Below are 27,775 nucleotides of genomic sequence, written 5' to 3' on the forward strand. Positions count from 1 at the left end.
GAACAATCATAAGCTGCTAACCGTGGATCCTGTGACGTATACATACCACCAACAACAATCAAACAATAAACCTGCATCACAACAACAAATAACAAAATATCCAAGTACCTGACTCCTCTATCATCCTTGGATTTCTTCACAGGTACTGGTCCAGCACGTCCACTCTTTGAACTACAAGCGTCCGGTGACCTCTTGCGCATACCACGATCTCCATCTCGTCTATTTCGGTCATTCCGGTCATTCCGGTCATGTCTATCACCGCCGCTTCCTCTCTTGTCATCACGCTCCCTACGGTTCTCGTGGTAATCTCTTCTCCTGCAAATATTATACAATCAAAAGAAAATCTGAGCCGTAGATTCGTACTACACTACTGCGCCAAAATGACGTATAGTAATAGCAAGAACAAACAGCTAAATATTCTTATAAAGTGTATTAATTCAATACAAGGTTAACATACAATAATAACATTAATATTAAGACAACTGTTCACTTTTATGTTCGTGTCGTGTTGCAGAGCAATGTCTTGCTCCGAAACCGTTGACACAAGAACTAAAAGCTAAACTATATAATACATGCATTGCTCTTAAGTCAGGAAGAAAGGGACTATACATCACAATTACTTTGTGTTTGTAGCAAAATGGGAAAAAGAATGTGAATTTTTAGGCAGCCTTAAAAGTATTCATGGATCCTGTGGCCGCTAGGCTTGGTAGATCCAAAAGAAGTGCATATCTGTGCCAATCAAGTTTAAAATTAAATTATGGACTTTCTGGTTATTATTATAGAGTTGCTACGCTTTTAAAATTGAACTAATTGTTGCAGTAATCAATAGGACAATTTTAACAAGGTTAAATTAACTTTAAGAACTATCCGTTACGTATACATAGACCGATTTTATTATAGAAAAGCTTCGCTTTCAAATCATAGGCAAAGTTATTTTTGTAAAATGTAAAATAAATAAATTTTTTTTTGGATTTGATATGATTTATTCAAGTCTCCATAATAATAATTATATTTATAATAATATATTCCATATACAATATCACAAAATTTATATATTCAACAATATCTGTATATGTAATTTACAATCCCATTAATTATACATAAATATATAGAAATTCAAATCATTTTTGTAGAGATTTTTTTTAGTTTTATTACTAGAGAGACGGACTGAAGTCATTTCTAACATTTTCAGCAGTAGATTCCTAAAAAAGGCGCGAAGCGCCAGTAAAATATCTTAAATTACACAAAAGTGTAGAAAAATTACATTATTTTTTTTTATCTATACACTGAGCTCTTTTACAACATAATGATATGTCTCTCTTAATTCTAAAAATAGTTAAGGTTGCAAAAAGTAGATAGTTTTTTAGAATATAAACAAATTTTCTTTTTTTGCCAATGGACTTTTAAAACTTAAATAAAATAGAATCAAAGAAGAGACTAAACCCCATAAATGATAATTTATAATCTTTGGTATCTTTTCTTAAAAAGAACAATCTAATAAAACTAAGCTCAAAACGAAATTTATGAAAGTTTTGTAACCTTGAAGCTTTTAATATTAGAGTGTTCTTTTAAGTTAACATTATAATACATTTATATAATGTAAATTTATCAATTTATAAAGATCTTAAAAGTAGTATTAAATTTATGCTTGTACCAATTTTAAAACTTATTTATTGAAATATTTACAATTTTGAAATGGCTGTTATTAAAATAATTTGTTGTATGAAAAGGAAGGCACAATTAGGAGCTTTTTATACTACGCTTTTTTATCATGATAAAATTTGAATATTTTTTTTTATTGCACAACTTTACAAGATGACTTGTAGTAATATAATTCGGCTCATAAATCAGTATTATTATCAATTTTAATTTTTATATATAACAATATTTATTTAGTTAATATTTACACCTGACATTTTTTATTTTGAGGAAAAAGAAAGAAAAGCCATTTATAAAATAGCGCGAAGCGCGACAAAAAATTGGACAATTTATTCTTTGTTTTTGTTTTAAGTTCTATCTTTATCACATTTTAGCTCTTTGGTACTTTTTATTTATTAAAAACTAAAACAACTAAACAGATCTTTTTCTCATTTTTTGACTTATTATATTGACTTGTGTTTATCATAAAGTTTCTTAAAAACTTTTTTGGACAAAAAGTTTTTTTTTTAAGTTCACATGTATCACTCACCAACCAAGGAATTTCCACTTTAGTTTTTCTGTTAGGGAGATTCCTGTCTTTAGGTTAGCATTGGTTGTTGGGGGTGGTGGTGGTGTTTGCACTTGTGCCGGGATTGTGGCCTGCTGCTGCTCGTGCATGCCAACAGCTGACTCGCGTGGCGTCGGCGATGACGTCACAGTATCTTTGGTTTGGTTTGGTTGCTTGATCACAGCACCTGTTTTAGTGGGGGAGTTTCTGTCGACAGCTGGGGACAAAATGTCGTCTTTGCTTATGGAATAACGACTCAGCGCGGGAGAGTTGGACAAGTGGTGCAAATTATGGCGGGAAGCGGAGAGAGGACGGTCCAGCGGGTGGAGGTGGAGGGGGCGCATGTTCAGGGTCACGTTGGAGTAGATGGGCTCATGACCAACTTGCATCTGAAATAAAAAAACAAAATTATTTTTGTTGTAAAAATATGAAAAGTCGTGTAAAAAAGGCAAAAGTCTTTAAAAAAAAGCAGGTTAATATATTTTTGGATGATATCTACAAGATGTACCTGTTTAGAACCAGAAAGACTGCTGGATGACTGTTTAGAATCCTCTAGACTGGCATCTTGACTTGTAAACACAGAATTTCCACTACTCAACGAATTATCCGCAAACGGAATAATCCTTCGCAGCTGTTTTGGCGAGGGATCATTTCTGCGGTTAGCAGTCAACGGCCGGTTGGCAGTTTGACCGCCAGCAGCTAGCTTTTCGTCCATTAATGTAATGGAGTCGAAAAATTTTGGTGATGGGGAAACGACAAGACGATTGTCATCACTACCACTTTGATTGTTATCTTCGTCGGTTATGTTTAAAGAATCTGGTGATGGAACAGGCGACAGCATCGTTTGCTGGCGATACATTGTTTCCTTTTCTGTCAGGACTATGTTGGCCGCGTCCGTGTATTGCCTACGGCTGCTTGTTAACGAGTCAGGATCATTATTACCATGATTGTCATTATTCAGATCCTGATATTCTTCACCTTCAAACTCATTGAGTGAGTCGGGCAGAGGCAGAGAGTCTTGTTGTCCAGTTAGATCTTCCATCAGATGATGTTCATAGTGGGGCAAGGGGGGCGGGGACTGTGCTGGGGCGGGTTGGGGGTAATTGGGGTTGCTGTTGTTCATCTGGGGTTGGTGTGTGGCTGTGTGGGAACTGTGGGTCACTTCCTCCCTCAGGTTGAAGGCTTCCCAAGACCGGGGATTGGCGGATTGAGTTGGGGTTCTGAAAAAAAACAAGATTTTAAATTTAAGTTCTGAAAGACTTGAATACTTGTTTTTTAAAGATGTACCTTTTTATTCCAATATTTAAAAGAAATATCAAGATTTATCATTTGATCAAAATAAATATTTGAGAAGAACATACAATTTTAAATAAGAACCAACCTCACATAATAGGTTTAACAAACCATTAAATTTTCGAAGGGAATTATTGGCTGATTTAGAGATTGTGTCTCTAGATTATTTTTAGTGCAGTTTAGTGTCTCTATTAGTGTAACAAACATATGGACAGACACACCTTTTGGGGACAATCATAAAGGAAGTCACGAAAGGCTTAAAAATGACGAGAAAACATTGACATTTTTTTGAATTGGAGGAAGAAGTGAACACTAGATGCCTTTTTTAAACAAAAAGGCATAAAAAAAGTTTACCTGTTGATTGACGAATGAGGAATGGACGGATTGCTGGATGTTCTGGATGTCCTGGAGGCTGGCTGGCAGGTTGGCTGGATCAACCTCATGGCCGTCTGGGGCCGGATACTGCTTCCCTCACTCTCCGTGTCTTCCAGGGTCGTGGGGGGACGTGGGGAGGAAGCAGTTTTCATCTGAAATGAAAAAGTCTATTGAAAAATCCAGAAAGAGGGGACACTGCACTGGGCTGTTTATTACACTAGTCCCCAAAGTTTTCTCATTCCTTGGTTTAACAACTTTAATGACTGTAATGAATTTCTACTAGTTGATTCATTAAGTTGAGTGTTCAAACGTTTCTACCACTAACCTAATTACACAGAAGGGGTAATTTTGTGTATCATCATTGGTATGTACATTTGTTTATTAATTCATAAAGACATCAAATAATCTGCCTACATTTCTTTCTATCCATTGAGACATAAAACTAGCTAGCTCGAGCCAGACACAGCCAATATGATGATTTTTAATCATTTCCCATGAAAGAGAAATCTTTATTTAATTTCATAAGAGTTCTGTTGTCAATTTTCTAGGCTATACTGAGACATCTAATAATAGGATTTGGCAAGTTCTCAGTAAAGAGCAATTCAGTCATTCTAAGGGAATTTCTGAGATCTTATGTTTAGGAAAAAAAACAAATTTATAATAGTTATTTCTTTCATCGTATTATAAACGGCTTTCCGCGGATATAGAATGTACAACTATAAGATTAAAACTAGTTTTTTTAGCCCCGTGGTGCCGAAAGCACCGGCTAAAAAAACTAGTTTCAATCTTATGATTGTAAATTTCTATATTCGTAGGAAACTGGATATAATACGATGCTAGACAATGACATAGTTTTTTCGTATGGATGAGAACCGGTTCCTATCCACTGGATTCGAATGAATACGAGAAAACAGTAGATCAGCTGTATAGACAAATATGATAATAGGCCAAATCTTATGAAATTCCTTAGGCTAGCCTAAGAGTTAGGGTTCCTTTAGTCTTACATACATATATATTTATATATATTCAAAGCTAAGCACACCCTAACTCCTTAGCTAGCCTATCCTTATACTAAAGTAACAGGATGTCTGTGTGTCTGTGTCTCTGTGTATCTGTGTATCTGTGTGTCTGTGTGTCTGTACCGAAGGATCTCGCTAACCGCTGAACCGATCAGGTTCTCCTTAACAGGGTAGCTTCTCATAGGTCCTGGGAAGGTTTATAACTATTTTCTTTGGGGGTGGGACACCCCCAACCCCCCCCAAAAATGAAAAATTCCCCCTCCCCCCCCAAAATTTTTTTATAAAATTTTTTGAACTAAAATTAAAAATGAGTGGGGGGAGGCACCCCCCCCAAAAAAAATTTTTTTTACGCACCCCCCAAAATTATTTTTTTTTTTTTAAATTTAAAATAAGAAATTGGGTATTAAATTCGACTCTCTCCTTCTTAAGTGCCCCTAGAGGCCTCTAGGGGCGTAGCCGCTAGTGAATCTATATAGGATTTAGCAATATGAAATATTAATGCAGGGGGCATGAAGTGCGTTCCTGGCTATTTACAATAATATAGTTGTAGAGTCATACTGAACAAGAAACAAGGATGACACCATCCTTGACAAAAATTTAAAAAATCTTCAAGAAAAACTATGTAATGTCATGGCATGAGTGACAATTTACCTATGTTTACCAATTGCAAATTGCAGAATTTTATATTTAAAAGGGATAAGACAATATCCAACAGTTCATGTACATCCCCAATGATAATACACAAAATTCAACTTTATATGAACCAACCAATCAAATTAAAAGTATCCAAAGTTTTGACGCTAACGAATAGGAAACGTTATTATAATACTTTGAGGACCAGTGTAATGAATAGCCCATGTCAACTATCGCCCATTGTCCATTATCAGAATAGCTGTTTTTGAGGCAAATTATACAGCTTATCAAATATTATAAAATTAAATTATGTATTATGTAGCGAGAGTATTAAGTAAATTGTTGAAAAAATGATTAGAAATGAAGTTTGTGTCCAATGAAGCATAACCAATAATTTGTTTACTGCCTGTCTCTCCCTTTTCTCTTCCATAACCCCTTCTTTGAAATTGCTTTAGCCATCTTTGATATTCCCGCATTTAAGCAAATCATAGATTTTTTCTTAGTCTAAAAATATTAAAATTAGTGGATTTTTTTTGAAGGAATGAATAAATTAATATATTTTCCAGTATCGTTTTATAAACGATTAATATCCGATGGATTAGAACCGGTTCTCAGCCATGCTAAAAAAATCATGCATGGCATCGTATTATAGACATTTTATGACATGATGTGAAAAATAACTACTCAGGTACTTAATTTGTTACAAAGGCTACAATTTCAATATTTGATATAATTTGTAAATGTTGTATTGTAAAAACCTAAACCATGATGTCTTGCCTTGGAAATTTAGAAATTTCAATTATTATTACAGTATAAGCATACACCACGCCACATAGGGAAGGAGGGGACATTGGACTGTTTATTACACTAGTCCTCGAAGTCTTATAATAATATTTTCTTCTTTTGTTAATATTGGCTTAACAACCTTGGGAACTTTTGTTGAATTTTGATTAGTTGGTTCATTTAGTTGAGTTCAAAACGCTTCAACCACTAATTGTAATCTACAGAAGGGGTAATTTTGTGGATGTACATCAATTTATCGGCTATTGTCTTATCCCTTTAGATCTCTGCCACGCAACACTTAAGAATATAAATATTAGGAAAATAATCTACTCTAAAAATCTTCTTTTTTGACAAAAAAAATTCTTATTTGGCACTGTTTTATATTGCTATACAAATTTATAAACATATCTGCCAAATAGGAATATCACTAAATTAAGACAAATAGGTACACCTAATTTAACTTTTAAGTACATTCCAAACATGTAAAAACCAACTTCCTGTCTTTTTTAATGACAATTTACTGTTCTTATTTCCAACCAAGCTACTTATGGACATAATTGTTGTTGTGTATACCAAATTTATTAGTTATACTGGGTCAACTAATGTCCAACATTTTGAAAACTGACTGTGCTGTAAAAAATTTCAACCCATTCGCACGTACAATATTATTTCTTTAAATAGTCCATCTTTGGAAAATTTAACTTTGCGTTGAAACATATTTTTAGTTATTATGGATTTTTTTGGTTAAAACGTTCTAGTTAGTATCTATAAGCTTTCTATGTATAACTTTGTATTAATGTCTATAACTCTGTATGTCTGTCTGTTTTTATGTACCTCTATATGTTTGTCTGTTTGTAACTTTGTATGTCTGTCTGTATGTTTCTCTATATTATGTAGTATGTCTGTAAGAATGTTACTCAGAGTATCTGTATGTCTGTACATCTGGATGTTTTATGTATGAAACTCTTTTTGACCGGCTTTATGTAAGTCTATTCGTTAGTTTATATGATAAAACTTTATTACAGCCTGTAGGTCTTTATGTAATTACTAGCGGCTTCGCTACTAGCCTCTAGGGGCTTTGCCCAAGAGGTAAAATTACATCTTCTATTACCTACCCAGCAGAAAAAAATGCGTTTAGATCGAAAATTTTCGCACCTACCCAGCAGAAAAATTTCGCGATTAAATAATGGATTCGCAAAATTCGCTCAATTCGTAAAAAAAAAGAATGGGGGGAGGGGAATTTTTTGGTTTTTGGGGGGGTTGAGTTGTCCCACCTCACAAGAAAATAGCCTAAAACCACCACAGTACCAGTAGGTATATTCCCTGAAGAGTAGAATCCGATCGGTTCAGTGGTTACCGACATCTTAAGGGACAGACGGACAGACAGACAGACGGACGGACGGACAGACATCATTCTACTTTGTATTATAGATATATCTATCTATCTGCAACTTTAAATGACTGCCTATGTGAGAAAACTGTCTGTATTACAGTCTTTTTGTTTTTATCTCTGTATGTATGTCTGTCACTCTGTCTGTAATGCTGTACATACCTCTTCATTCTTTGCACACTTCTGTAGAATTCCAGCTATTAACTCGGCTATTGTATCATGCTTCAGATGTTTAATATCCATACTGGTCAGAGTGGCTGGCAAACCTTTGGACTCCAGGACGGGTGGTGCGGGCAACAGGCGGCCGCCAGGACTGCCCAGCCGGCTGTTGGAGGACAACAGGGCTGGACTGCCGAGCCCGCCGCGGGGAGATTGGTTGGATGGGTTGGGGGTGTAGGTGGTTGGACTGTAGGGGTGGGGGCCATAAAATTGGGTGCTTGAATCCTAAACGAAAATATATACTTTACAGTAAAAGTGGTTTTTTGATTTTAACAATTGAATATTACGAAGCTTTTTATAATGCCTATAAAAATGACGTCATACTGGCCTACCATTTGTCAATTAAAATGTATTCTGACCTGCAATTGGTAATTTATCCTGTGTATTGGCCATTTGGTATTGTATGACGTAATTTTTTTAATAGGCACTGTAAATATCTTTAATTATTAAAAAAATCTTAAGTTTAATAGCTTTTCAAAAAATAATCTTTACAGGAAACACATAATATAATAATCATTTAAACTAAAAAAGGTTTTTGGCATGCATTATTTCTAAAACTATTTATCAAAAATAATTATTCAAATTTCTAAATGTTAATCTAGCAAAGCCCAAATGTATCAAATAAGTTGTTTAGTAATAATAAGATTAGTTTTGGTTAATTAAAGCTTAAAATATTGAAAAATACATGCGTAAAATAACAGTTCAATACTTAATCAAGATTTCCATGCTAAAAGTTACCATATTTAATTTAAGGGTCTAAAAAGTATGGGGTAATACATAATTTTCTGTCGATATCATGTCAGCTACGACCACTTTTATCCAATGTAAAGGTGTCATCAGCCATGAATAACTCTAATGCCGTTTAGTGACGAAGCCCAAAATACATAACTTTTGCACCACGTCGTCTTCCTGTGACGTCATATTATCCATCTCTTTTTTAGGGATTTTCTTTCCCACTTCTCCTCTCATCTCCCTCATTTAATGACGTCACAGGAAGACGACGTAGTGCAAAAGTTATGTATTTTGGGCTTCGTCCGTTTAGTCGACATAAATGCTATCTATTGTATCATATAAAGACAAGTGATCAAACTAAAGTATAGGAAAGCATTGTATTCATTAATAAATCCTAATATAGAAAAAAATAGGATGTTTGTCTGTAGCGAAGGAACTCTTTAACCGCAGAGCACATATGTTTCTTCTTTACAAGTAGCTTCTCATAGGTCCTAAATTTTTTTAAAAAATATTTGGGGAAGGGTATCCCACCCCTCCCCCCCCCCAAGATAAATCACCTTTGTTTACTTTTTATTTTTAAAACTAAAATTAAAAGTGCCCCTAAAGACCTCTGGGGGCGAAACCGCTAATGCAATCATAAACCAACAATAAAATGAATCTGCCACATTCAAGTGTGGTCGAGTGACCTTAAAATATTTATAAAAATTAATACAATAGCAATGTATTAATTAAAGTATATCCTCTGTCATATTTTAGAAACACATCTACTCTTCATTCATAAAAGCGAAGCTCTAAATTTAGATGGAATGACAAACGAATTAAAAATCCTGTAGAGTGCCAGAACTTAGAGTACATATCAAGTTGCAAGTCTCAACAAAATTGTATATAAATGTGAGGAAAAATTGATTAAATACAGGTTACTGGTAAGAGACATTCTTTCACTTTAGGGCTTGATTATAGAGATGATTCGCTTATAATGTTATAGAGTGTTGTATTATAATTTTCAAAAATTCAGATGAAGAGTATAAATATAACATACAAAAAATTGTTGTCAAAAAAGTTAAAATGGGCGAACGGACTTTTTGTTAAGCAGAGTTGCTTGGCTGTCTAAATAGTACTTAACTTACAGGAATAATCAAGCAAAGTTTAAAATCGATAGGAAAATAAAATAACAAATAACAACGTACAGACCCTAATGATAGAAAGCTTCGCTTTAAAAAATCGTTGTCAAAGAATTTGCAAATGAAACCCAAACGTTAAATGACCAATAAAATGAAACAGAATTACATGAAAATACCAAGAATCATATTAAATACAAAATGTTAATGTCAGTAAATTTGGATGAGAGATGTATCAATAAATGAAACAATAATGTATACTAAAGAGCAAGAAGTTTTCTTTATTAGAAGCAAAAAATCTTTACTACTGATTGAAAATTGAGTTTTACTTTTAAGAAAGCTTTTAGAATAAATGTATAACCCAGACAACTACATGGTCCAAGAGGTGGGGAATTTTTTCAACATCTAGTAAATTAATTTTTGCTCTTGTAGCTTATTGGCTGTGTTGATATTTCCGAAAATGGTTAATGATATTCAAAGACCCAATGGAAAGTTGGAAAATGTTACAGTTACATATAGCCTCTTATTAATTTACTTTGATGATTTTATGCTTTTAATCCTCAACCCCTCCTTCCCACTCCCTTCATCCTATTAAAGAACGCCTGAAATAATTTCAGTGATAAAAATTAAATAAAAATAACTTAATTTACAACGTATAAAACACTAACCGAAACTATTTGATTTAGAATGACAACATCGTTTTGATTTTCAAATCACGAATTCATCGAGAAAGATACTTAGAAATCAATTTGAAGGTTAAATTTTTAAAACTTTTTTTTGTCGTTCTAATTGGATTTGTTAACATTGAAAAAGGATACATTTATTTTTTTTATATTAAACTAGTAGCATCTAGAAGCATTAAGGTGAGAAGGAAAAGTGATCGCCCCCCAATGTCAATTTAAGTTTTTATAAGAAAAATAAAAAAAATAGGGGGGTCATCTTTTATTGGGAGGGTAAAGATACCCTCCCCAAAATAGCTAACAACCTTCCCTGGACCTATAATAAGCTTCAAAGTTAAGGAGATTTCAGCAGTTACCGAGATCCTTTGCTACAGACAAAAAAAGCTTACTACAGGATACATATTACAGAATTGTTTAACAGTACTCGGCAGCCGTTCAGAGAGCTATTTTTTTTATTTCTTTATCATGATTTGTATCTCAATATAGGGGCCAAAAAGCAGGCTTTTTTTGCGGTTGTCGAGTCTTCAGCCCAATTTAAAAAGAATCCTAATATTATTTTCTAAAAAAATCCTCCAACATTTTTAAAAAATCTTTTAAATAACTTATGTTAGCAAAATAATTGTGTTTAGATTTTTTGGGTTAAAAAATAAACATCTCGGCTGCCGCACATGAACCTATAATTAAACCTTGGTAACTTAATAACATTTTTTGATCAAACGGTTAGGAACAGATATCCAGCTGATTTTTTTAATGTTATAAAACGTAGTCTTCCTCGTGGCTATTGGTGGCTTATGTGCAGCTGCCGAGCCCTAACACATCGCAAAATCACAATGAATAACAAACTAAAATTTGGATGCTTTTTTTTTCATGCTGTGTGCTCTAACAACCAACAGATATAGGTGCAAAAAAGGTTCCAGTGCAAAAACAAATAACTACAACATACATAAAACTAAATAATAACTCAAAAAAATGGACAAGTAAATTTTTGGGGTGGCTGATTGGAGCTAAAGTTGCCATTTTCATTTTTAACTTCAAAACCTTTGGTTATAGGTTCTAAGTGTTTGATTTAACATGCGCCAAGCAGAAAAAGGATTTTAATACATATAAATTTTGATATATGTATTTTTAAATATATATAAAATAATGCAAACAGCGGTACAACTTAAAAAATAAGAGCCTAAAGTCTAATTAGGAATTTAAGGAGGATATTTTTAGGACAATTATAACATGCAGAATTTTTATTAAGGAATTTTTAAGGCAGGGAAATATTAAACAAGAAATTTTTAGAATCCTAATTTTTCTAGCATTATGTATATGCTTGCAGACCTAAAGAGAAAGTGTGTATGATCAAATACCCATCACCCATAGAGAAAATAATACATGATATCAAAAAACTAGGTTGCTAAAAAACATAGCATTAAGATTAAAATAAAATAGACTTCATTCTTTACTTGTTAATTCATAAGATTGTTTAGTTTTAGACTATAAGCTTAATGTTAAAGAATCAAGATCTATTTCAAATCTAACAGTACTTTGTTTTTTGATACAACCAGCTTTTTTGACACCTTGTAGAAGAAATTGAAAAGGGGGACAAAGGATTTTTATTATAAGTAAGCAGAGCACAAGGATAGATAGAGTGGATTAATATTGTTAATATAAACTTACTAAAAAAACTACTGAAGAATGGGTTAGCACAAATTTGGCAACAACAAACAGTTTTTGGGCGGCAAACTTTTTTTTTTGATGGCGTATTTTATGAAAATTTCCACCACCCACCCCAGAAACTTTTGCCGCGTACCTTTGCCACCGAGTTATTGTCGTCTTTATTCAAGCCGCCGGTCAAGGATCGCTCAATGGAGGGTGTGCGTGTCCGTGAGCCGCGGCGGATTGTCGGGGAGGAAATACCGCCGCCGCTGACTTTTTTCACGTTGTTATTTTGCAAATTCATTATGAGCGAATTCTTGGCACTATTGATGGCCCGCCGGTCGCCATTGTCGACGGCCCGATAGCTGTCACGTCGGGTAAGTCGGCTGCTTGTCACGTGGCCGCCGCCGTTGTTGTCTGGCGAGGTCGTCCGTGTGGGCGTTCCCGCGCCGCCGCCGGGCGTTGAGGTTCTTGTAGGTGTCCCCGGCGGTGACACCATATACTTGGCGTTTCCCGCCGCCGTTGTTGATGTAATCAATCCGTTGTTGACGCTCAGCTTGCTGGGGCGCACTGGTTGATTGCCACCGCCGGCGGTAGGTTCGTGGTTGGAGGACTTTCGGTAATTGCGCTTGATGTCCCCTCCGTTTCCCGCCATTTCTTGGAGACGTGCCCGCGCATCGCTGGGCAATTGTGATGTTGTGTTGGCCGTCGCTTGACGGTCAATTGCGATGGCCCGCTTGGCCACCGACATTTCAGTCATGCGAGCCTTTTTGGGGCCCAAATCAAAAGTGACCCGCTGTTCGCCGCCTCCATTATTGTTTCTGGCCGCTTCAGCTTGAGTCAGCGGCAGGACTGGATATTTCAGGTAGTTGTCTGCCGCCACACGGCCAGCCAGGTCAATATCGTTACGGCTATGGCTGCGGCTTAGCCGGCGCAGGTTGGAAGTAACATCCCCTTGATGGCCGCCAGGTGACCGCAACATGCGCTGCCCGTTTCCCGCGTCCGGCTCGGGAGTGTTGGATTTTGAGGACAGGGCGTGGCGGCTGCCGCTGTAGGCTGACGGCGGCGGAACAGTGGCAGCGTCTGCAGATTGCTCCAACTGCCGCAGTCGGGCTTTGGTTCCCTCTAACTCAATGTTTTTTGCCTCCATCTGAAATTTCAATCATTATTATGACAACGTGATGACGAATTTTAACAAGTCGAAGTAAAGAAAGTTTTTCTTCAGATAAGATATCCCCCCACAATGACAATTGTTATAAAATTATGAAATGGTAAAGAACATATATTTTATATATAAAAATCATCATGTATTAGCTATTGTTTATTTCCTATTTCTTTAATAATAGACAAATTAGTGTAGACTAATCAAGCTTTCTTTTGCAGTATGGCTTTAAACTAATTATATCCGCTGAATTAGAACCGGTTCTCGGCCATTCTGAAAAATCATGTATAACATCGTATTACAGACAACTTTCCATGAATATTAATATAAAAATCTTAAAATTAATACCAGTTTTTTAGCCCGGGCCTTCAGCCCCTCAGGGGTAACAAAACTGGTTTTTATCTCATATTTTTTTCATTTTCATATCCGCGGAAATTGTCTATAATATGCGATGAATAAATATTTCTCATTTTAAATACAAAATTTATTTCTTGTTGTGAATGAAACAAGGCTGACAACATCCATAGGAAGGAAAATACAGAAACCTTGACACAATTTAATAAAATGTTGATTACAAAAACATATTATTGGTTAGGAGAATATACCCAATTTATAGACATTTATCTTAAATATTAGTGGAGAAATATTGGTAAAAAAGTCCTAAGAAAGGTCTAAAAAAGTCCTAAGAAAGGTCTAGTTTAATTCTAATGTGTTTACCTTGAATGTTAACAAGAATCTAAACTACTCATTTTAATGCCATTTGTGGTTAAACACTCAGGATCATAGTTTTTAGGGGCGCACCTACTTTACAACTAAAGGCGTTATGTCCGTACGTTCCCCACACGGGATTGCACCCAAGAACTTTAATTAATCAAGCTCCTACGGTTGCCCTAATTACTAAGTGTCTCTAACCTAACCTAACTAAGATAAACCCTAACTAATCTATATTATAGCATTTTTTTGAGAATTAGAATTATTTGTATTGGGTCTTTGAAATCAGCTAGCAGACGAAAAGGGTTTCCACTTCTTGGGCCAGGTAGTTGTCTGTATTATACAATATATCTATACTTATACATTCATTATCATAATCTAATTTAATTAAGGTTCAGAAAAATGACAGATATTTATATTTAACTTTTCATGGATGTTTTTATCCTTGTTTCTAATACCACCTATGCTTTAATTTCTAGTTAATTGAAATAAAGATTTCTCATTTACTGTAAAAATATTGTTAAAATCAATTTTGTTGTTTAAGAAATTTTGTGTGTGTTTTTTTATATTCTGGTATTAATTTTAATTAAATCTTTACATATATAAGGGTAACATTGCTATCCATTGAACCGATATGGTTCTCATTTTCAATGTAGCCTCTCATAGGTCCTGGGAAGGTTTAAAATCATTTTGGGGAAGGATGCCACCATCTTCTTTTAAAATGCCCCTTGATGCCTCTATGGGCGTAGCCACTAGTATAATTACAGAGGACTCATTGGATTTCTTTAATATTTCTAAAAATTTCATATCCTGTTTTTAATGGCATCTTTACTGTTTTATTTTCATCTTATGAAAATGTGAAATTTATTTTAATGAGAAAAAGATGCTAAGATTTTACAATTATTTTGACAGTAATGATATTTTAAACAAGTAAAACATATCATTAGATGTAATTTAATTTAACGCTACCTGGGAATTTTTTTTACAGCATCTCAAGATTTCTAATTTTTATTGCTTTATTCAAAAAAGATGGATAAAAAATATATAAGATTGAAACACGTAAAATTAGTCTTTTTCGCGCATTTATGTTCACTGCGAAATAACTGTGCATTATTGAGTAATGACTCTTACATATTATTTGTAGGCCTTCTTTGGTCGTTTAAACTTTTGTGCGAGCATGACTTTTACGTTCCAGCGTTTGGCCTAGAAAGTTGGTAGATTTTTTTTGGAGATACATCTTTTACATTTTACCGTGAACCGCACTAAATCCAAAATTTTTACTAAAATTATGTAGTCAATATTTTTAATAATAATTTAATGTCAATTTAAGTATTAGTTCTAAAATTGTATAAGTTTTAAAAGTTTTGTTCTAATATTTCCGAAGTTAAAAGGGTAACTCTTAATTTTAAAAAAATATTACAATTTATATTTATAACTTAGGTCATTAACATTGAGTTATTTAGAAAATATATGAAATGATTGTTATACCATTTTTTTAGATTATAAAGACTTAATTGATAAAACAAATTAGTAAAGACTTGGGAAATTTGAAGAAATCTAATATATGTGAGGCTAGGGCGTCCCGCGGGGGTCCTTACACCCTCCCACTGCGTAAAACAAAGGAGATTTTACCACCAATAATGACATTTTTTATTTAGACATATAGGCTCATTTGGGAATGGGACTAATAATAAGAAAAATATTATAAGAAGGTGGCTATGGCTGAAATTTTATCTTACTATGTATATGTCATTTAATAGAAGTCACTAGCATATCATCTACAAGTCGTTTATGTAGACTATACAGAAGTTAATAAAAGGGCCCATATGGCTGACATATTATTGGAATAACGCTATTTTGATAACATTATGCTTTCAGTTAATATATCAACAACTAATGAATATCTTATTACTTGGATCTTACACCAGATTTTCATGTTCTCTAATAAAGTGGAACTTGCAGCGTGCTAAAAAATGATTCTCCCTATACACAGCCTTTATCTCATCCACTCCCCTCTTCTTGGATGAACAAAATGACCAATAAAGGAGTATTAATATTACTTATTCTTTATAAAAACTGTACCTATCCGAGGTCTGATTATAAAATAGTGAAAGAGACACATGTAATAAGAAAAGGATAATAATTATTATGTCATTGTCCACTCTAAGAGAAAAATTTATCAAAACCAGGACCCGGCAGCCGCGAGTTAGCCGCCTGTAAGCCTCAGGGAACCCAACCTTTTATAATCTAAAAAATATGCTGGAAGTCTAAACGTAACTTAAATCTGGTAATCCTTGTTTTTAAACATTCTTCAAAGCATCAAAACGGGTATAAATATGAAGCTTATTCGCCGCTGACGCGCGGCTGCCGAACCCTGATCAAAACAAACTGATATGGAAAGGGATGAAAATTGCAGAGCTTTTTGACAGGTACTATCAATAAAATTAACACCAAATTTATATCTTTCAATAAAATAGTCCCAAACGGGTATAAATTTGAGGCTTATTTGTGACTGACGTGCGGCTGTAAATAGCCCAAAAATCATCCCTGGATAGATGTAAAGTTTCCCTAAAATAGAGAGCTCAATCGGTTCAGAATTTATCGAAATCTTTAGCTACATACAAATAAAACCTTTTTAATTTTTTCTTCAAAATCAAATAAATCTTCCAAATTTTTTTCAAATCTTTAAAAAATTGAAAGTTTTGTTTACCTGTAATTTTAGCTGTTCATTGTCATTTCTTAGCTTTTCAAGACTTGTTAGTAAGCTTGTGTTTACCTAAATAATATGTGTATTAAGATTTGATACACATAAGATTTTAGATTTGGCAACATTGAAGTATGGCTTCGAAACCGATTAATATCTGCTTGATTAGAACCTGTTCTCAGCCATACTGACAAATCATGTATAGCATTGTATTACAGACAATTTTCTACAAACATTAAAATAAAAATCATAAAACTAACACCAGTTTTGTTAGCCTCGGGGTTAACAAACCTGTCTAAAATACGATGCGATAAATAACTATTCTTAATAAGACAAAATAAGCATCAAATTTTTAGTTTTGTTACCTTTTAAATATTTAATCATAACAAGATTAGTTTTCATAAAGACATATGCCTTATAATTTGTGGCAGGTTACCTTTTCTATTGATGCTAATAAAATTGGGATGAGGTTTAAATATCTGTTATTTATCTATCGCTGAAACCATGCAGATGTGTAGAACCTACCTTTTCAAAGTCTTGAATCTTGTCGTTCCATGTCTCCGTGATTTTACTCAGCTGGGACTTGTACACCTAAAATAAATAAAGATGATTAGTATTGAATATAACGTTACTGACAAAAAAGACAGACGTACAGAAAGACAGACATAGTTTCGCTGTTTTAATTTTCAAAACAAAAGCATTTTCCCCCCATTATTTCATCCATTGGATTTAATATTTTGGATCTAACAATAAGTTATTATGTATTCTAATCAAATGAAGCTGGCTAAAATAACGATCCTCCCAATCCCCTTTATACTATCCACTGCCCTACTACTGGATTAACGAACTGACCAATAAATGATCTCCATATTAGCAACCTAAATTGACGACAATTTTTCCCCTGTCATAATATCCACGTTTATTCTAAATCCATTTTTCATTCATAATATGAAACTGAAAGCTAAAACTATTTTTCTTTTCCCAAACTTTTGAAGCATTTTTGTTGTCTGCGACACAAAATATTTTCATCAATGGATAAAACAAGGATGAAAACATTCATTAATATAAAAAGATACTCAAAAAGCTGCATATGCTAAACAATACAAGGGATGTAGATATTATGACAGGGGGGAAATTGTCATCAATTTAGGTTGCTAACATAGAAATTACTTATTGGCTAGTTTGTTCATCCAGTAGGAAGAGGGGAGTATTTGGGGGGCCCGTTATTTTAGCCAGCTTCAAGTATCACTTTGTTAGAGTACATGATAATTTGATAATAAGATCCAAGTAATAATAAATCCATTGCTAAACTATTTGAATAACTGACGAACGGACAAACACACTACAGAGTAGCTGCGCTCCCAAATAATGAATAACTAATGATGGATGGACGGATGGATTGTCCCAACAAAACAAAAAAGTTCCCAAGAAAGTTTCGACACGAATATTCATTATTTATAACGGAGTTTTTTCAGACACTTGTTAGATGAATATTTTACAAAGCAAACTCTTTCTACAATAGGGGTATGTCCATATGTCTGTCCATCCATAAGATATAACTCTGACAATTAATTCAGACTGGTTAGAATCATCCTATCGGCACCAAACTTTGCATAAGGATTCCTGTAACAATCAGCCAAAAGATTGAAAGCCATGAAAAGTCTGAATAAGGTATATTTTCAAATTGTTGCTCTTTAGAAATCTCATACCTTTTTATATTAGTAGGCAAAGATGCTTAATTTAAATCATCTATTTTTTGGTTAAAATATGTCTTTAAAAAAATGTTATTATTTATCCATTTATTTTTCCCATCCTATTATATAAAGTAGTAAGCTTTTTTTGTCTGTGGCGAAGGATCTCGCTAACCGCTGAACCGATATGGTTCTCCTTTAGAGTGAAGCTTCTTATAGGTCCCAGGGTGGTTTTAGGCTGTTTAATTTTTATAAAAAAGTCGTTGTAAGGTTTTAAGTTATTTTTCTGCACTTTCATGTCCCTTCTAATATCCCTAGATACTAGGGACGCAGCCGCTAGTATCTTATAATTTAAAAGACAATAACTTAAAATTTTAAACAAAATATGAATATTATGAATTTTTGATTGATTGTTATTTAAATTTGTGTATTAACTGTTTATAATTTTCTTTTTGGTTTTGTTTGAAAATTCTTCATATGTTAGTTAGTTCTTTATGAGGAAAAATGGAGGTAAATTGAAATCAAAACGAGAAAGACAATTAAAGATAGATAAATAGATCAAGATTAGAAGTATTTTAGAAAAAATAGATTCACCAATGGATAAAGAGAGAATTTGAAAGCTTTTTATGGAGAAAGGGATTTATCAAAGAGAGAGATAGAAAAAGAGATAGAGAGAGAGAGAGAGAGAGAGAGAGAGAGAGAGAGAGAGAGAGAGAGAGAGAGAGAGAGAGAGAGAGAGAGAGAGAGAGAGAGAGAGAGAGAGAGAGAGAGAGAGAGAGAGAGAGAGAGAGAGAGAGAGAGAGAGAGAGAGAGAGAGAGAGAGAGAGAGAGAGAGAGAGAGAGAGAGAGAGAGAGAGAGAGAGAGAGAGAGAGAGAAATGACAAATACCAACTTCCTTCACCTCTTTTCCTTATCTACCCTCTCTTCTTGTGACGAGTAAAATTATGTCCATACAATTATAGAAAAATAAAATTACTATCGCCTTATAAGAGCAGGTTAGTAAAACTAAAGATAAAAACCTAGTACAGTAACCTAAAGATTTACCTAACCATAGAAAAATAATACATAACATTCTTTTCAAACAAGATTGAATTTAAAATACATTTTCTTTAAAGCTTTTAGAGCAAAAATAAGTTTTTCGTTGTTTTACTAGAACACCGTTACAATTAGCTGGGACTTTTAGATAATTATTATTATTTCTTGAGCCAGAGGCGATTTCAAGCACTCTACTATTAATAGATGGATAGTTAACTGGATAGATAGATAGATAACATGGACATATTGGACAATATCATTCTTAAAATGCTTTAAATTGTCTTTCTCTTTAACAGTGTGGGTTTCTTTCAGCTAATTTTAGTTTAGCTTATGAAAAGTATTGCCTATATTTAGATTTCATTAAGAAAATGTTATCAAAATTAATTTGTTAAACTGGAGAAAAAATGATTATCTCTTCATTAGATAAAAAACACTTAAACTTATAACACTTTTCAATGAAATACCTATTTAAAGATGTTGAGAATTTTTGTTACATTGTCAACACATCATTTATGTTCTGTTTGATAAAAGTAAATAATGAAGGTTTATTCCTTTAATGCCTTTGGATAATGTTATCCTTATTCTTTTTGCTTTACAAAATCCAGGTATAATGAAAACATTATCCATGCGCGAGAATGCCGCGTACACACACACGCAAATACATATTGTCTGCTGCTGAGGTTTGGAAATAACCCGCGGCATTACCCGTGCATTTCCTGTCTTTAAACGACTCTATCAGACACTTAAATTTGGCTCTTAAATGTAAAATTTAGCAATAAATAACTGTTAATAACTTTAAAACAATGTGAGATTATCAAAGGAGAAGCTTTTCTTCAATTAATGTAGGTTCATCAGAAACAGAAACGTCTAATTGTAGCATGAACCCTATAAAATTTTAGTACAATCAGAAAGCATAGCTCACAATCTTTGCGTCATTTGCTGTCATTTTATCTTGATTGTTATCATGGTGAATCCTATAACAATAAGGCAACATAAATTGCACATTCATCCATAAAAGACATCCTGTATTTGCGCAATTTTCCAACAGATTCAATTATATAGTCTTTTGGGGATATCATCATCCTTGTTATGGAATAATAAAGGCAAGATAAGTTTACATTTTGGCAAATGTCTCTTATTTTGTACTGTTAAGCTCAAGGATCTAAAGGGATAAAACAATGGCCGATAAATTGATGTACAGCCCCAATGATGATACACAAAAATAATCACTTCTGTAGATTAAATTCAGTGACTAAAACGTTTGAACATTAAATTTAATGAATTAAACTATCGAATTTTACTCCAAGTCTCCAAAGTTGTTAAATCAACGAATAAGAAAATGAGATCATAAAACTTTGGGGACTAGAGGAATAAACAACCCACTGTCCCCTCTCTCACTGGTTAAGCTTCATGATTTATTGGAATGATTTGTGTCCTAAAGGTTAAAATTACCAAATCTTTTGTTTCCTAAAAATGAACACTAAAACTAAAATGCAATTCCACTTAAGTTAACTACAATAAAATTATATATAAAATATATTTTCACAGAGGATTAAAGCATAAAGGAATCATTTATAGTTTCAAATCATTATTTTCCTATGAGGATTTTAGAAGATTTCTCTTTCCAGAGGTGAATTCTTTAAAAAATTGTTTTTGTGAAAAATCCTCCAAAATCACATAAAAAAATCTACAAAAATTAAATAAAATCTTATGTTCATAACCCTTCTATGATTTTGTTTAATTTTTGTAGATTTTTAATGTGATTTTGGTGGATTTTTCACGAAAACAACTTTGCCCCACTAAGCGATTATTCTGTTTTGACCAATAAAAAACTTACATGTTTCAAAACAAATATCTAAAATTGTTAAATTTTCATATTTATTTAATCACTTGTCATTTAATAATCTGATACTTTGAATAAAGTTATAAATATATATTTTGTAATACTTTTTATTGTATCAATTTCACAAATGGGATATCAAAGACCCTGAAAAGGTTATTAGATTCATCTACCAAACTTATATCAAATTTTAGATTTTAAACATGTAAAAAAATATCAAAAGTAGGTTAGGAAGACATTGTATACAATTACACACACACACACACACAAACACACACACACACACACGCCTACACACTTACACACACCTACACACACACACACACACACACACAATAATTTAATATTATTCTCATAATCATAATATTGCATATGCTCAGCTGAAAGGAAAACTATTCTTAAAACTTCCTTGTAAGTTGTTTATTCCTTAAATAAAAAAAATCTTTATATTAAAGGATCTACAGAAAATATGTGTTTTGTTGATAATACCTGCTAAAAGTTGGCTTTTACTTTCATATTTATAAAAGTATTTTGTGTAATCTTTTCAATACTTTGAATCTAAATATTGTCAGCTTATTATTACTGCATTATAAACATAATTATCATTTCAGTCCCATTTTTTTTTTTTACAAAATTTATCCATGTTTAAGTAAAATATTAAAATCCAGTAATATTTAATGTTTATATGCATATGTATAATGTTTATTAACATAATAAAATCATATATGTTAAAATATTCCCACCCCCTTCCCCTTTTTTATTTCCTACTACCCCCCCCCCCCCCCCTGTTCCCTTATGGCCATACTAAACACAAAATATATTTTCAAAAACTGTATTAAGACAAGTTCTGTTTGTTATGTAAATTAGCATAAAAAAGACTTTTACTAAAAATGTTTTTTTGTTCTCATTCCAAATTATTTCGAATAATAAATAACATTTGTAGAGTAAAAACCGCAGCATGCAAAAGTAAATTTGCTCAGCTATATGAACACTACACTTTTCTAACCATGCATTTAAGTAAATTAAAGTCGTATGTACGCCAAAGCCACTGGCTAGAAGCTACAAGACTTCCTTAACTCCAGGGATAGAGGGACACGTAGTATGATATTTGGTGATTTTGATATTTAGATAAAAGCTACCAGTCTATACTAATTTGATGCAATTAAAATTTTCTGATATTAAATTTGTTATGTCTACACTATTGTTCTTATCCTATTATATAAAGTAGTACAATTTTTTCTGTAGCTTAAGATTGCAATAATTACTGAACTGATTGAGTTCACCATTTCATGTAAGTGCCAAAAAGTGGTTTTAGGCCATATTATTTTTACATTTTAAACTTGATATGGTTTTATGGTGTTTTCTACTCTTTTCTGCCTCTAAGAATCCAATGTATAAGAATCACACACACATACACACACACACACAATCTTACACAAAACATTAACATCTGACCAATGTTATCAGAGAGGGGAGTGAGATACAGGTGGGGAAGAATAGGTTATGCCATACAGGGGGTGGGGGGAAGTTAGCTGGGGAAAATTTTGAAGAGAAATTGTGAGAAATTTTGTCCATATTGCGCTGCTGAGCCCAGAAAAAGGGATAAATTGTAAGAAAAATATTTGCTTATATTGATTTAATGATTTTCTTAAAATAGAAAATTGAATATTTCATAATTATTACTAAACAATAACTCCAATTAAACCGAGGATTTAAATTTTTCTTAATTATGATAAGTCTTATTCTACTTTTAGTTTTTTCAGAATATCTTTCCCTCTCAATAACTCAGTTATGCTTCTGCCTGCTAGAAAAAAAGAGAGTTGGTTCATATCAACCAATTATAGATAGATAGATAGATGGATAACAGATAGAAAATATTGATTTTGACAATTATATGGATTGAAAAATCACTTGGTAATTAGAAAAAAAGCTTTTCTGTAGATTATTACATTAAATTATTGTGATCATTTTTTATCTTTGATTTTTTCTATTAAAAATAGTGTTTAAAATTACTTACAAAACATGCTTGTCTTGAAGTCTAAACTGACCCATCTAAATTTGCATGTAATGCCTCATAAAGAGGTATGTTTAATAAAATTACATCTGCTAAATTGTTCCATATCCATAGAAAACCATGTGTGACTGTAAAATCTAGCAAAACATATAAGCATGGCTTTAATTTTATAATTCAAATTACTAACAGCATATCAACTTAATTCATGTTCTTAAAACATTTTTAAAAGTTTCCAAAGATTTGAATTAAAAATTATTTCCAATCCATCCCTTTCAATAATTACACCAAATGTGTATGCTGTAATAATTATAATTTCAACATAAATGATAATTATTTAAATTACCAATCAATATGTAATTTATAATTATGCATATGATTTAAATTTAACCATCTATTAAGTTTCTAAACACTTGTTTAAAGGAATTTTTTAACTCTAATAATCTAAATTTAAAGTTTTTATTAAACATTATATAAATTTTAATTTTATAATAATATTATTATGGAATTAAAATGTTTAAATTGACCAGATATATATAGCTATAGTGTGTCCCAAAAAAAGTTCTGTAATAACATGATTTAAGTAGTTTTTATGTAAAATTAGAACTAAATTTTATTGATAATTGAAATAATAACATTGACTGTCCATTCTTGGATGTTTCATTACTTAAAGTAGTAAGTTTTTTTTATCTTTAGCTTAAAATTGTGATAACTTAACTACTGAACTTATTGAGTTCTTCATTTAAGCAAAGCTTCATTTAGGCCCTTGGTTTTAGGCTATTTTTCTACTCTTCCATACTTTTCAAATACAGAGTCTTTTGATTCTTTTGAAAGGGCAATTTTTAAAGTTAAAAGTTCTAAAATACCTTTTTATTGAACACTCTGTCAAAGTTACATACAAGAAATAAGGAAGAGAATACAAAGTTTTAATTTATTTTCCCATACTTAATGATACCATGCGGTGGGCAGAGAGATACACCTCTGATACACTACATTCAATACATACAGAGATAGATAGATGGATAGATAGATAGATGGATAGATGGATAGATAGGCAGATGAATGGATAGATGCGGTTGACAGAGAGGTACACTCAGATACACTGCATTTATACACAGATAGATGGATAGGTAGATATATATTTATGATAGATGGATGTAATATGTATTTAGATACACTGCTTTAATTTGATTGATAACATTTGATAAAATCTATGACAAAATCTATAATATTAACATAGCTATATGGATTGAAAAGTCGTTGGACAGATAAACAGATAGATGAATAAAAAGATAGATAAAAAGAAAGACAGATAGAAAGATAGATAAGTCGCTGTATATATACATACATAAATTAAAGGATGGAAAGATGACAAAAATTAATTTGTTGAATTTCTTAGTTAGATGGATAGATTGAAAGCAAGCTGGATTGATAAAACATACATGGATTAATAAGTCGAATAAAGGATAACTACACAAATGAATTGATGGATAGATGACCAAAAAAAGAGTTGTATAGATTATAATAGATGTATATAAATTAGATGAACTTCTTAGTTAGATTGATAGATTAAGCCATGGATAGATTATTACCTTGTATCAAAAAGAAAGATAGAAAAATGAAAGTAACAGAGTACTTCAAAAAATATTTGTAGAAGACTAATAGCTCAGATAGACAGATAACAAAGCAATTATATTTTAAATTTAAGATAATTTTAATGGATTATTTTTGTCACCACTATTAAAAAGATAATATAAAGATTCATTAAAATTAAACTACAGTTTTGAAGGTGTTAAATGAACAAACAAGGATGACAACATCCACAAAAAGTCAAGCAAATATTTGACAAAATGCTGCTTTATTAGTTTTAAATTGACTCCATCATTTTCTGTATTCTAAAGTATTGGGATGTAAGTATGTCTTTTTTGCATTTTTTTAGTATTTAAACTAAAGTGTAGGACATAGATCTATAGAGCAGCTACGTTACTATCAACACACTTTATTATTAGCAAGGTTATTTAGATTATTAGGATAAAATGAAGGGCTGTTCTTATATTTTAAAAAAGAATTGCAAATAGCTGTAAAAAGATAACTTTAATGTTGTTATAATAACAACATATGTAAGACTTTAGTAATGATTTTGTTTTATAACATATTTTCTACATAAAAAATTACACTGTAAACTCAGCCATGACTACTTTTGTTTGATGCCTTAAATCATTTTATTTCGTCAAATTTTTACAAAGTTATCAGTTTAAAAAATACTGGAGATTTAAATCAAAGGTACAAAAAAAAATGATGGACAAAATTTTCACTTTTTTTTGCAATAAAATTTAAAATATATTTTATTATAACTTTTCTCTGTCCTTAAGAGTAATGAATTGTGCTTTAAATGACAAAAGGAAAGAAACAATTATAAACAAATTATAAGCACACAAAAAGAAACAAAGAATCATAAAAATATAAAAGCTTTATTTTTTTTTCTTTCAAAACCTGTTAAATAAAAGAGTTTAGGGTGAAAAAAACTTTTTCTTTACCCTAATAAAACGTTTTTAAAACTTTAAAATATCCTTAAAATAATTTAGGAATCTTTATCCAAATTCATGAGCATTAAAATGAACTAACAACCGTCAAAAAGGCACACTTCTGCAATAAATTGCTGTTGTTTTTAGATTATCTTAGTTTTAATAAAGTCTTTTTAATTTTTAGTTTTTGAACTATGTTACTTTAAGAAAGTAAACGTAAACTTAAACAATTATATATTCTTTTCAATTAAAAAGAAAAAAAAGGCAATTTCTTTTGGTTAAAGAGCGATTTATTTTAAAAACTTTATAATAATTCGATTCTTTAACTGTTTTTTTCATTAAAAAAATGCGCCAGTTTTAAAACTTGAATTAAGTGTAAGAAATCTTGGTAAGAAAATAATAATTTTAATTGATCTACTTCTTAACATCCGGTCCTTTCATAATGTAGGTTCCATATAGTCATATATAATAACAATATAACATCATAAACACGGGGAATTTCAATTAAATATTTTACTGTAACAGCACTTTATTAAACATCTTTAGAAACCTATATCTACATTCATTCAAATAGAAACCAAACCATGAAAAATAGACAGTGAAAGAAAGAAAGAAGGGAGAGACAAAAAATTTTGCGAGATGTAAAAAGATAAGGAATAAAAACTACTTTCTTTTATTATCTCTTTAATTATGTAAAAATTTAATAATTTAAAGATCTTTGAAATGTGTTCTAATGTTTATATTTTAGAGCATGACTGATAGACCAAGTGAATTATTTACTGGATTCTCATTGGTATAGGGAATAAAAAATCACAATTCTTTCATTGCGTTACAGTCAGACGAACGGACAATGTTAATAATAGAGTAGCTACGTTATTGAAAAAGATACAAGGAAACATTGATAAATATGGTTTAAGATTGCCAGCCAAAAATATATTTCTTACAAGGTTTAAATACCTAATATTAGAAATAAGTTCACCTATTGTAAAGTTTTAAAAACAAGAACATCCATAAAGCCAAAATGGAAAACATAGATGGATGAAAGTCTGAACAAAAATTCGATGCAAGCAAAATTGCTTAAAACCTAGGATGTTTAAATTAGCTTCGAAATTTTAAGGAGTCTATAGACTATGCTGTTTAAAAATTAGTTCTTATTGTTCCTAAACAGACGTAAACTTATGAACCTATGGTACAAGATCCTTGGTTATACCTATATTAGCCCGAAGCAATTTTGCTTTCTATAAAAGCTCTAAATAACTTTACTTGACAATAAGAAGGTCTTACAATAGAGTATTTGTCAAATTTTGTCGATTGAAATGTCCCATATATTACTAAAGAGATAAAAGGGAGTTTTCCAGAAAAACTGAGTGTTGCTTTCTCGTTAATAGGGCTTTTAATTCAATTTTCCTTGATTTTTTTGGCCTTACAACAAAACTTTCTGATTAAATTCTAGAACTGTCTTCCAGTATGGCTTCGAAACCGATTAATATTGAAAAAAACATGTATAGCATCGAATTACAGACAATTTTCCACGAATATTAAAATAAAAAAATATAAGATAACTATTCTTGTCTAAAGCAACAAAACTCTATTTAAGAGAGTCAATTTTAACTAATGTTTAATTTTTCTCCATTGTTTAATTGTATTATTATTGTGATAATTTATATGAAAGATGATAGAACTATAGAATTACAATCATTAAGAAACGCATTAATTATCACGTTTGAGAAATTTAACTGGATCAACTGGATCATTATTATATCTGTTTCCTTGTTGTTGTCTTAAAAGTTTTTTTTTAAAAATTACTATTAGGTAAAGAGGGAACATTGGAATATAGATATACTAGCGGCTACGCCCCTAGAAGCATCTAAGGGCACTTAAAGTAGGAGGGTGAAAAGTCGACCTCATCCCCATTTTAAATTTTCAAAAGTTTCAAAAGAGTAAGAAAAATATTTTTTGGGGGGGGGATGGGGGTGAAGACACACTCCCCAAAAATAATTTAAA

General features: G+C 32.0%; 1 protein-coding gene across 2 annotated transcripts in view; it reads right to left on the reverse strand.

Moving 5' to 3' along the window:
* Window positions 1-959: 959 nt before the first annotated feature.
* Window positions 960-27,775, reverse strand: part of LOC145329099 (uncharacterized) — a 264,242-nt gene continuing 237,426 nt past the window's right edge. For both annotated transcript variants that reach the window (XM_080173132.1, XM_080173133.1), the window contains 7 exons: window positions 17,195-17,260; window positions 16,676-16,741; window positions 12,247-13,242; window positions 7,862-8,143; window positions 3,854-4,026; window positions 2,715-3,426; window positions 960-2,595 (listed from right to left, as the gene is read on the reverse strand). In XM_080173132.1, the coding sequence (XP_080029258.1) occupies window positions 2,185-2,595; window positions 2,715-3,426; window positions 3,854-4,026; window positions 7,862-8,143; window positions 12,247-13,242; window positions 16,676-16,741; window positions 17,195-17,260 (2,706 nt within the window). In that variant the 3' untranslated portion in view covers window positions 960-2,184. The remainder of the gene's footprint in view (window positions 2,596-2,714; window positions 3,427-3,853; window positions 4,027-7,861; window positions 8,144-12,246; window positions 13,243-16,675; window positions 16,742-17,194; window positions 17,261-27,775) is intronic.

The sequence above is a fragment of the Acartia tonsa genome, chromosome 9 (genome assembly GCF_053477335.1).
Source record: "Acartia tonsa isolate MP-2025a chromosome 9, ASM5347733v1, whole genome shotgun sequence".
In the NCBI taxonomy this organism is placed as follows: Eukaryota; Metazoa; Arthropoda; class Copepoda; order Calanoida; family Acartiidae; genus Acartia; species Acartia tonsa.